This window comes from Thamnophis sirtalis, unplaced genomic scaffold (genome assembly GCF_051295495.1).
Source record: "Thamnophis sirtalis isolate CommonGarterSnake01/CBP01778 unplaced genomic scaffold, rThaSir2_p1.2 scaffold_5, whole genome shotgun sequence".
In the NCBI taxonomy this organism is placed as follows: Eukaryota; Metazoa; Chordata; class Lepidosauria; order Squamata; family Natricidae; genus Thamnophis; species Thamnophis sirtalis.
The window spans coordinates 16,853,310-16,865,818 of NW_028261385.1; the positions used below are offsets into that span (position 1 = coordinate 16,853,310).

The following is a 12,509-nucleotide window of genomic DNA, read 5'->3' on the forward strand; positions in this document are numbered from 1 at the left end:
CAAGATTTCCATTTGGCCCAGTATCGTAATCCTTAATGGTTGACCTATTTGAAATCCCTCTCAGTTTTCAAATTAAAGAAGATCCTTTTCTTCTCTACAAGGGAAGGTCAAAAGCTTTCAATTGCCTCTTAAATTGTATTACATGACAGTTTTCCTCCTGTAACTATATTAACAATAAAAATGTTTGTGCAGAAATTCACAGAAAATGTACCATATTTAATGTCATTAATTTGAAAGCTGTCTCCGTGTAACGGTACTGATACGTTGATTAATGCACAATGTCAGCTTCGCTGTAGCAGTAATTTTATTTAATGTAATTACTGGTTGGTTAGTTAGATTTATATCACCCTTTCCTCAACGACCTCAAGGAGGCACACGTATCATTTCTTTTTCTCTTCTCTGCCACAGTACAGTGGATCGGCTGACAGAAGTTGCCAGGCCCAGAATCACCCTCTGAACTTCCCTGACTAAAAGGACAGATTAGAATCTAAGTCAGTGGCGGGTTACGGCTGGTACACCCCCCCCCTCGGGTACGGTGCCTGGTGGGAGCAGCAGGTACTGTTCCAGTACAGTGCTGCAGAGGACCCGCCCGCCCACTCTCCTTACCAGTATTTGACCCTACCAGACCATTTGCGCATGTGCACACAGCGTACGGTGCCTGAGCAATGCTTCACCGAGCAGCTGGAGCATCACAGGGTGGTGGTGTGCATGCGTGCACAGCGTACGAGCACGTGGTGGGCGCCCGGCCCCATCGCAGCGTACCAGTTGCGACGGGATCCGGAACCCACCTCTGATCTAAGTCCCGACAATCCTGATCCAAAATACAGGTAGTCCTCAACTTGCAACAGTTTGTTTAGTGACCTTTCGACGTTACATCCCTGAAAAGTGTGACTTTCTGACCATTTTTCACATTTACAACTCTTACAGCATCTCTTGGTCACGGAATCAAAATTCAGATGCTTGACTTGTATTTATGACGGTTGCAGGATCATGTGATCCCCTTTGGCGACCTTCTGACAAGCCAAGTCAATGGAGAAATCAGATTGGCTTAACAACCGTGTTACTAATTTAACAAGTGTGGTGACTCACTTAACACCCGTGGCAAGAAAGGTCATAAAATGGGTCAAAACTCACTTGACAGATGCCTGACTTAGCAACAGAAATTCTGGGGCGAATTGTGGTGGTTAGTTGAGGACTACCTGTCTTTATCTCTGTAGCACGCTTGAGAACTCATGTGGGCCATGGTGGGCTTGCAAAGTCGCAGTCCCAAAGTGCTACTTCGTAGACTCATTGACTGTGAGGTTGGCTGGGCTGTTGCCTCATGCTTGGTGCTTCAGGGATGAACATATCAGCCTACAATAGGTGAGATAAGAGAGCAAGGATGCTTCAGATCACCAAGCAAACGTGTTGGAGAAAGGAAGTGGAATACCAGCCTGGATATTCAATTGAAAATCGACATATAAGTTATCTATGGAGTAGAGTACTAGCTAAGCAGTATATAACACTGAAGGTCTATGGCAGTGATGGCTAACCTTTTTTCTAAAGGTGTGCCAAATCTGTGTGTGTGCGTGCGTGCGTGCCCACTCACCTGCACTTGAGCGAGCGACCCCCGACCACATGCGTGAGCGACCCCCATTAGGGGGGGTGGGAAATTTTTACCCTCCCCAGGCTTTAGAGGTTTTTGCTAGGGAGGGCTGTTTTCACCCTCACCAGACTTCAGGAAAGGCTCCGGAGCCTGCGGAAGGTGAAAAATGGCCCAATGGCCCAACCACAAGTTCATTTCCGAATTTCTGGTTTGCCCGTTGGGCCTTTTTTTTGCCCTCCCCAAGCTCCAGAGGCTTTCCTGAAGCCTGGGGAGAGCGGAAATGACCTCCTCCGGAAGGCTGAAAATTAGCCGAGCTAAGGGCTGCCCTGCCAGCAAATATGGCTCCATGTGCCACCTGTGGCAGGCGTGCCATAGGTTCGCCATCACGAGTCTATGGAGAGTCTCAGTCCAAGTCAAGGTGCTTTTTCAATAGGCAACTGGACTTTGTTTTTCCTTGAAGACATTTTACTTCTCATCCAAGAAGCTTCTTCATTTCTGACTGAATGGCGGAGGGTGAAAGGGTTTATGTTCCTTGCAGTCATCTGGCCATATATAGCATTGAATGAATCAAAGATAAAAGGAAGGACTAATCTGAATTTATATGAGGAGGCTGTCGTAGAAATCGGAGGGAGACCGGTTAGGAGAGCTGCTATATTTTCTTGAAAGTGTGGAGTTACGTAGGGGGGAAAGGAAAGGGACAAGAAAGATTTTCTCTTGGAAAAATGGAGGAAAGAGAGCAGATTTTCTTGCTGAAACTGCTCTCTACTATAATGAAAAGTACAAATACATGATAAAGGCAAGAAAATAAATGGCACGTACATAAATCATGCAAAGAACTAGCAGTCTTTGCCTAGGCAAGAAAACAACTGAATAAAAGGACGATTTAAATTAGAGAGATGAGTGTGATTTTTAATTCTTTTCTTACCAATTTAACTATTTTTTGTTTACTGTTGGCCCTCTTGCATGGCCTATGTGCCAAAAGAAAACTACAAAATTATCTTACAAATAAATCAAGAAAATCATTTGAGAACCTAGGTTCAAATATACATGGATAAAATCTAGAACATGTGTCTTTCAAAATTTTAGAATGGTGGTTGGTCGTGCTATGTTTAATGCAGGGAAGATCAAAGAAGCTCATCTGTTTTTCAGAATAATTTATTTGGGTTTCGGAATAATTTATTCTAAAACCAACTTTTTATTTTACAGCGCATCACACACAGCCATGGTGCCCCCTTCTCCCAAAATCCTTTGGGGCTCAGCTTTGCCAAACATTGTGTTAAGGTGTTTTGAGTTGCTGTCAAAAAGCTGAACAGATTTTTGGGGGGCAAAGCTGAGGCCCAAAGGATTCTGGGAAAGGGGAAAGCGGCACCATGGCTGTGTGTGATGCATTGTAAAATAAAAGCTTGGTTTTAGAACTGCCTTGTCCTACCCAAACGTGATAAAACACAATAACAACAACAGACTTCAACCCCGCCATTTTGTATCTTGCCCACAGTCCAATCAGATCTGACTTTTTCCTTGTTCTGATGTCCAATTCAGGTTTTACATGGTCAGCTACTACGAGCGGAGTCATCGAATAGCAGTTGGATCTCGCCATGGTTCAGTGGCCCTCTATGACATCCGGACTGGAAAATGCCAGGTAAATAAATCATAGTGATCCTCTCCCTGTAAACTGCAGAAGTATTGAAAGGAAAGAGACTCGCTCTGCACCAGTTGACATGCTGAGTCGCTGGAACGTTATGGATAATGCTAAGGGGAATCAATAGTTTAATGAAGGACTCGATGTATATATACAGTCTCACTGTTTTTGTTTGCTGTAACTGAATGGTGAGCACAGATGGGTTAATAATAGCTGTCCAACACACACACATACACCACAAACTTCTCACACGGTGCCTTGGTTTTCCCTACATCAGTTTTTGTATTGCATATCTGCCAATTATTTATATATATATATATGTATATATATTGCATTTGTGCTGATAAATAATATAATGAATGTATGTGTGTGTGTATGTATGTATGTATGTATATGTATGTATATATGTATATATATATGTATATACATACATACATACACACACACACACACACACACACAAATTCCATTCTCAACATTGAGAGTCACTAAAGAGATCAGTGATAGTTGTCGCCAAAGTAAGTCAAATGAGGTGCAGTCACAAAAACGTTTACTAAAACCTCTGAGTAATCATATTTGAAAATGGGCTATAAAGATTGTTAATTGGGTCAAAACTCTCTAGGGCTTTCCACAAATGCAGAAACAGAAAAGGTACCTAATCTTATGAGACATGTGCTGACATTATCACATTGCCAGGAACCATGATTCAAGAAAGTCCTGGGGCTTATTTTTCCCAGTGTTTTCTAGGCATTTTAATCCTCACACGTCTATATCTAACTAAACCAAGTTTGGACTCTTGCAGTGCAATGATTAATAATGCCTAATTATTAATTATATTTGGTGCATGGTAGATAACCGCAGTCAGCTTTGTTTAAAACTACAGGTTTAATCTTCAATACATTTTTTTTGCTAATTTCTTAAATTAACTAATGAATTGAACGAATGCTCCACTTGTTTTAGAATAAGGATCTCTGATCTCCAAAGAAACATAGTATTTTTTTTAAAAAAAAAAACAATTCTGGACAGCCTAGAAAAGTGTATTCACAGTTTAACTAATTATGTCTCTTAAATGGTGTAATTTCGTTACAGAAATGCAATTGATGGTTGGGTAAAATATTGAAATACAGTTTCATATTCAGATATAGCAAACATTCATCTCTAGTTATTAATTTGTCAAGTGCCAACTAATTTCATGTCTCCTTAATATTGGTAGTTTCCTTACTCCTAAATTAAACAGCAAACACTAGTCTCTTACTGAAAGATCATATAATTTCATTGGTGCAGTTTCAATTCCTGTTTGTCAAAATGTGCATAATATTACCTGGGTTCAAAGGGATGTTGAACACCATGTAATATAGTAAGGTATTGGTAATGGGTAATGTATTGTCATAGGAATTTTTCCATTCACATTTTGTACATCTTTTGTTTTCTGTGCTTTGTTCTCCTTACCAACAAAAAAACAAATGTTTTTAATTCTTCATTGGTTCTCGGTTTTGATTCTGCGTTTGTTCTCTCTCTCTTTTTAATAATTTATTTGCTAATGTATCCACAGGGTAGACATATAGAATTCTGCTTTGACCACCAATGCTAGAAAATATGGCTCCACATAATAGGTTTCAAAATTTATCTAAAGTTAAAAATGGGTAGCAAAGGCTTAAAGGTGTATTCTTACTTACCTAAATGAAAAAAAAAAAGCTGACTCTAGCAAGAAAATCTTCTTTCCGCCTTGCTTTGCCTTATGTTTAATGGACATGCTTGATTGTCTCCTCTTCCAACAGTCTTCTGGTGTGAATCCTGTGGATTAACAGCAGCTAGTTTAAAAATACCAACATTTTGTTTCTCATGGCATCTGTTGTTAAATTAGTTCAACCAAACCAAGATGTGGCTATGCTATTTATGAGAACAATTCTGTTTGATGTAGTTGATGATTAGGGTTGATGAAATAACATAGAATCTCAATGATAAAATAGAAAAGTGGAAATATGATGAAAAGGCATTAACAATGCAGTAGTCTGGTATGGCAGAGGCCCCCATTCAAAAAAGATGCCTTCCGTGAACCAACAGATAACAGAAAATATTTGTAAATTTGTTCATCAGTGGAGATTTTGATTTTATGCTCCGTTTAATGGAAGAATTCAGGGGAGAGGTTTTTATTTGATCCTAACACTAATAGAAAATTATTGCTAACATAAAACTCCATAGCTGAAGTTTCCTAATAATGTTTGATCCAAAAGCTTGAATGTGTTATTGCTGTCATTCATGTGTTGAACATGCACCTCTGCATGAAAGTTTGTCATATGTATATTCATGCCTGAATGTGTATGCCTAAGGTTGTGAGAGACATGATGCATTTTTGGGAGAAACAGAGTGTAAGTGAATTCCAGCAAGATAGAATTGATTCAAAAGTGTTCTGGATGGATGTTCCATCTATAACTCTTGATGGGCTACTCATCTTCTTCTATATACATATATAAAAGTGTGTGTGTGTGTGTGTGTGTGTGTGTGTGTGTGTGTGTGTCAGCATAACTCTGGAACGCCTTGAGCAATTTCAACCAAACTTGGTACACAGATGACTTATTCTTTGGAAACAAATTATGTGGGGGTAAGACACCCCTAAAACCCCTTGGGGGGGTGTTCTGTTAAGATACAGCCTGGTGTGCCTTAAAATGGCTTCTACTGTACTGCCGTAAAATGGCTTCTACTGTACAGCGCAGTGGAGTTGACATGGTAATGGCTTCACAGCACTCCGCGAGGAGGCTCCCTCTGGTAAGGAGGAAAATCCAACATTAGAAATTACATTTGGTCCGGACATTTTCCCCCTACAAATAAATACCCGGGAAACGCCGGGTTATCGGCTAGTTTCCCATAAAAGTGGTGGTTCCATTCTGGCAATTCTGCTAGAAAGATGGCTCCTGCTAGAACAGCAAATTTAATTCATGACCAGAAAAGACTTTGTCCAGTTTTAGCTGCTTTGCCAATGGCACCCATTGTTAAACCAGAAAACCCTGTCATCTCTCAGTTACACAACTCTGTTTGATGTCTCAAAGGTGTTTTTCTAAAACCCAACTTGGTTTTGTTTTCTTGAAAACATTTTGCTTCTTATGACCTGGATGATTGAGAACCTCCATAGAAACTGAGTAGGATGTATATGAAGCTTCTTTGAAGGCAAGTCAGAGCCTATAGCTAGCCCAAAATGTAATAGCTGGCTTGCTGACTGCAAGACTACAAAGAGTCTCATTCAAGATGCTGGTGATCACCTATGAAATCTTTTGCTCCTTGCATCCTTGTTGCTTTCTTCTTCTTGTAGACTCTATACTTAACGTTTTGCTCTGAGTACCCACTCTTAAATGTCAGGGACTGTAACCTAGAGGTTCAATCCTCTTCTTTGGATATGCTTGACCCTCAAGGTTAAATCTTCTCTAAGGCATTTGATATTTATACATTTACTGTTTATGTTCTTTATAATGTTCTTTAATGTACTTTCTTTCTTTATACATTTATTTATAAATTATTTATACATTTACAAAGTTATTTATTGTTTTTAATAGGGGGCTTTTTTTTGCTTTTTATGAATGTTTTGAAAAACACAAAGAATTGGAAGAGGACACCACATATGAATGTTGGCAAATCTATAAAAATATTAATTTCCACATGAACCAGGATCCAAGAGGTCATTTTAGCGATGCCAACAAAAGGTTTATCCTGAGCACTCATGCTGCAGATGTCATGAGTGACAGTGATAGAGCAAGCAAATGTGGAAGTAAGGAATTGCTGCTCGCGGAATGAGAAACTGAAAGGATATTACAGTTATAATGAAGCGGGGAAACAAATTACAACGATGGGTTTTAGTAGCAGGAACAGACAATATACCACACAAAGAAGAGAGAAGATATTCCTGAAGAAATTTCAAGGATTAAAAGGAAGGAAGAAGATACAGTATTTTTATTATGAATTAGAACCTAAAGGAAACTACTATGCATTTTGAGATGTAGTGGCTGATGCTGAGCTTGTCGATAAGAAGGTCAGCAGTTCGGCAGTTCGAATCCCTAGTGCCGCATAACAGAGTGAACTCCCATTACTTGTCCCAGCTTCGAACCTAGCAGTTCGAAAGCATGTAAAAATATAATTAGAAAAAATAGGAACCACCTTTGGTGGGAAGGTAACAGCGTTCCATGCGCCCTTGCCATTTAGTCATGCTGGCCACATGACCATGGAGATGTTTTCGGACAGCGCTGGCTCTTTGGCTTTGAAACGGAGATGAGCACCACCTCCTAGAGCCGGAAACAATATATGTGCCAGGGAAACGTTTACCTTTATACATTTTGTTTAATTGCAATTATTGGAAAACTACTGGGGGTTTTAAGTTTGCTCCTGGAATATGCGGACAATTACATTCACAAATGGGTATATTCGGTCTTGAACAGGCCAGCCTGATAAATTTTAAATGAAAGTGAAAAGGATCAGAATCAAGAAAAAAATCAAGAGTTAGAAAATTAAACTGCACATTTCTCTAAGTTCAGTGGTTGTATTTGGATTTTGAGGAAGCTCACCGTGGAAGAATAAGATTGATTTGACTTCTAAAGCAGTAGAGGTCCAATCACAGATAAATAACTTTTCAACAGAATACAAGGCAAAAGTGAGGTTAGAGTCCCAAAATATACATCCATCTATTTTAGCCTTTTTTGTTTGCTGGTTTTAACCAAATGCCATTTCACAGGCAAACTGTTGAGTCTAAAAAAATGAGTAACTTATCTGAATGTGGCTATAAATACTACCCTTAGTGTTTGAAGTTGTTAATTAGAAAAAGAGGCTAGATATTGTATAATGAGTAAGTAGGCATAGCACAGAGAAAAAATTATCTCACATTTCAAACAACTTGTTTGAAAACCTTGAACAATCGATAGTCACGGAAGCCATCCATAATGATGGATTATCAAGGATTTATTAAACGTATTGTTAAGTAGTATTAGTGGTTGCGGTAGAAGCAGTAACAATAATTGTATTAATTTTGTATCACATTTTCTTTGCTCTACTGAACCTTTAATATTGCAAACAAAATTTAAAACCAGTAACAATAGAACAAATGTTAAAGATAATTTAGAAATATACTACAATCAAATACCATAGTGACTGTAAACTAATGAAATTTTAATAATGGAAAAGACACATTTATGGAGGAAAACCTGAATACTGCCTTACTGGATTTTATATAATGAATTCCTGTCCTAAACTTCATCCAGGATGATTCCATTTCATTTTGAACCCCTTTTGTAACCTAAATTCCTTTATTTTTATGCCATTGATGCTGGAAATGTTAATTTAAAAAACCTTACTCATTTTCTTTTCTCATTCATAATTGGGCAAATGGCGATTGTCACAGTCATTTAACTTTTTGACCTGTTCCTTTAGAAAATATGCAGTACCGCTCTGAAAGGAAAAAATTAATTCGCCGAACCCAACATTACAAGTACCACACACTGCTTCTGATTTAGAATAGAGACTTACAAACTGAGAATATGTCGTAGAAGCCTATATGGACCTTTTATGTCGTATGAATATAAGGACTGTACAATCAAGGACGTGTTCTCCGGTGACCAAGATGCCAATAACAATCCTTTAAAGGAGGCCATAAGCACAATAGCACCATCTTACTTCTATTGTCCAGCAACAACCATGTCAGTTCATACAGTCTGCATACAGTCTGTATCCCCTCCTAGTTCTGCCTGGATGCCCACTGATGCTGAAAAAGCCAAGCCAGGTGAAAGATTTGTGTGTCAAATAAATTGAATGCACTGGACACATCATATATGACACTTTTAAAAAAAATTGTGCAGACGTGACCTCCTTCAGTGTCCCCATACTCCCAACCTGAGCCGACAATGAATCAATGCTACGTGTTGAAATGAATGGTGTGACACACTTGGGAAAGCTTTTCCTTAATGGCTTGCTCAGCACTTTGTTGTTAGTTGGCAGCACAGATCAGTTTGACCCAATTTGTAACTCTAGATGTGGAAGCTTGATTTACGGTATTCCTTTTAAAATGACCACTTATACTTCTTGGAATTGCCTTCCTGCATATTTTGATCTGCTCCAGCTGCTTAAGATCTTGCCATGTACACCATTATCAGTTTTAGTCTCTACTGTAGTTCTTCCTGCTTTAATGGTGTGGGTGGGTGTGTGTGTGTGTAGGGGGAGGTGTTGTTCACCTTTTCTTCCTTGTGGCCCTTGTTTAGTGAATGAATTAGGTTTAGTGAATGAAAGATTTTCACCTTCCTCCATTCAAAATATGCACCTCTGTAAAATTGTCTCATCGAGCAATGGCGCAAGTTGCCAATTGAGTTGTAATTTTATCTTGCCTTTTTTTAAAAAAGGCTGATTTCTGTAAAAGAGATTCCCCATTCTTCCCGTGGTTAAATTGTTCAAAGTAATATTTAAAGAGAAAGTTGTTAAGTAATGCCAAGCACCAATGAAAGCATCACTTGAAAACTTATAAAATTATTCAGTGTAACCCATTTCTTTTCTTTTTTTGGGGGGAAAAAACTGATAGCATCAGGTGGATGTTGAAACAAAATGGTCCAGATTCCTTTCACTGAGCCCTGTTCTGTCGACACCATAAGACGTATTATTATTATTTTTTTAATGTATGTATGAAATGAATACAAGCATGCCAATTCAACTGGACTTCAGTCCACAGAATCTTCACTAAGAAAAGGGCTGGATCCTCACACAGACCATTGGTGAGGCCAACATCTATCATCTATTTTCCCGGGTCTGCTGCTGATTCCAGTCCATCATTTTTAAATTCTGCAATTTAAATCTAGTGTCCAACATGGACACTTACAAAACTCCAAAGGTAAATCAAAAACCAGAAAGTATTGGTTTCCTTTTACTTTAACTAAGAAAAGTGAGATTCAAGAGTTGGTTTATTATGCCTGGTAGAAATCTAATAAATTAGAGGCAGCAATAGTTTATAGAAATATGAGTGACTTTAGATTATAACTTTATCTCACGTTCACGAATTGTTACTTCTCATAATGGAATCTTTTGTATTTGTTTTAGGAGATGAGAGTGTTTTGGGATGAGAGAATGAGAAGTCTAAGCTTCCATTAAATAGGATGCCGACACCTATATATTTCTTCTTTCACTTGATAAGAATGTAGCACCTCATAAAAATATAAGCAGTAGACTTGTTGAAAATGATTTTTCAAAAGCAAAGCAAACGTTTGCCCGAAAGAATTAAGGCTATTTTTGGTTTATGTTTTACTTACTAATATAATTGAACAAGACATAATTTTTTGAAAAAACAGTCTGAGGGATCATGGGCGTTAATCATAGTTCTAGTTAACGTTTAGAGTTCTCCATATACTCCTATGGTGCGGAAATCATTGATACCTATATTAATTTTTCATATGGTCCTCAAAATCATATCAGGTGGTAAGCTGACAATTTTTTTTTAATTAGCCACGTTGCTTTTGGTTTGTGATTTTCTCATGATATGCCAAATACAGTGGTCCCAAAAAAGCAGTAGTATTTCAAGTGTATGAAGAAGCAAGGTAGTTAGCAATCTTCGTTTGTTTGAATGAGAAAATGAAATAAATACTTTCAATCAAAATTTTATGAAACAGGCTGGTTTTTTTATATGCTTTAATTGAATTCTAAATAGGATGGGGCCACGTAGCAACATAGAGGCTGCATTTGATGATTAATACTTTGAGGGAACAAAGAACCAACTTTTTTCTAAAATGTAACATATTAGCATTATTTCCAATACGTTATTTTACTGAAGAAATAATTAGCTCCACATACAAACAAACACACACACAATATTGCTCCTGGCAACAATAATATACATTTCAATATCTCAATAATTTAAATCATTTGTTTTGTAGCATACTGTACATACTTGTCCACAAATGTAAAGTTGTTATGACCAACATAATTACAAAAACAATTGATTTTTGAATGCACGTTTCAATCTTTAATTCCAAAGACTTAAAATGATCCTGATTACTTGGTTAGAATCGAGGCAGAAAGATGCAGCTGACAAAAAAAGAGAAGCTCTTTATAACGCTTTCAAGAGGCAAACTGGTATCACACAATAAGTATTCAGAGTACAAACCATTTTGTGTCTTACAGCCATCACTCATTATTAAGGTCTGTTTAAGGTCTGTACTTTAGGGCTTTTTTCCCTCCTTTTTCTTCTAAAAACAGCTATATACAGTACAGTGCTTTTAATGGCAACTATTTTTATTTTGCTACTGCTTTGTGCTTGCTGTAGATGAAGTTAGAATTCATTTCATTTTTAGGGTTCTTTCTTATAGTGGTGGGTAGTGTATTGTGGGAAGTAGAACAAGGCAGTGTCCTTCCCATGGCTGTATTGATTTGCCCTTCAGCTGTTTGCATAGAGAACCTAAAGCCTTGTTGTTGATTATCCACACAATGTCTCTGTGAACATTATTGACCCATTGCTGCTTACTGCCTGTGGCTCTTGATTTTTCACACCGTCTCCATGACACTCATAATAAAACATACTATCTTATTGCTACTCAGCTCTGGAAAGCAACTGATGGTGCTTTAATACAACTGCTGTATTTCTGGATAACATTTATTATATGTTGGAAGGAGACCTACATATGCTTTTAAGGTTTTGTGCATTGGGAAGGGCTTGAGCAGATTTCTACAATTTAGAACAAAAATGTTATTTTTAAAGAATTGGTGAATTGTGCAACTGAAAATGAACAGGAGAGTAAGCATAACTGAGAGATTCAGCAATGTCTCACTGCAATCATTTAAAAAAAATGTTAGCTTCATTGAATGAATTGTTATGCACTTTGTCTTTCATTAAAATAGCTATCACAGTCTTCATCGTTGTTGCTATTTAAAATTAATTCAGTGTGATGTGTGTGTGTAAACATAGTTGCAATGTTCACTCTGTAAACTTGATTAATTCATAGCGATTTTTAGAAATAGTTTAGGAGCAGGTGGTTTGGTACAGATATCTTTCTAAAATACGTAATAGATGTATTTGTATGCTATTGCAAAAAATTGTTTCGCTCAGTTCTTTCCAATGAGATGGTGACATTATTCCCATCTCTTAGTTTAAAAAAGGAGAAATTGAATTATATCAGTTTAAATTAATTCCAAATTAATTGATAAGGGATTAAAACCTTTGAGTTACTAGAATAAATAACCAACGTTTGTACTTCTTTAAAAACAAAATATTCCTATAGGCACTTAAATGTGTTTTTAAATTGTGAGATTTACAGCATTACATTCTCTGCATTA

General features: G+C 37.6%; 1 protein-coding gene across 2 annotated transcripts in view; it reads left to right on the plus strand.

The window, feature by feature from the left end:
- Positions 1-12,509, plus strand: part of WDR7 (WD repeat domain 7) — a 239,759-nt gene that overhangs the window by 193,782 nt on the left and 33,468 nt on the right. For both annotated transcript variants that reach the window (XM_087715346.1, XM_087715347.1), the window contains one exon: positions 3,125-3,224. In XM_087715346.1, coding sequence (XP_087571472.1) covers positions 3,125-3,224 — 100 coding nt within the window. The remainder of the gene's footprint in view (positions 1-3,124; positions 3,225-12,509) is intronic.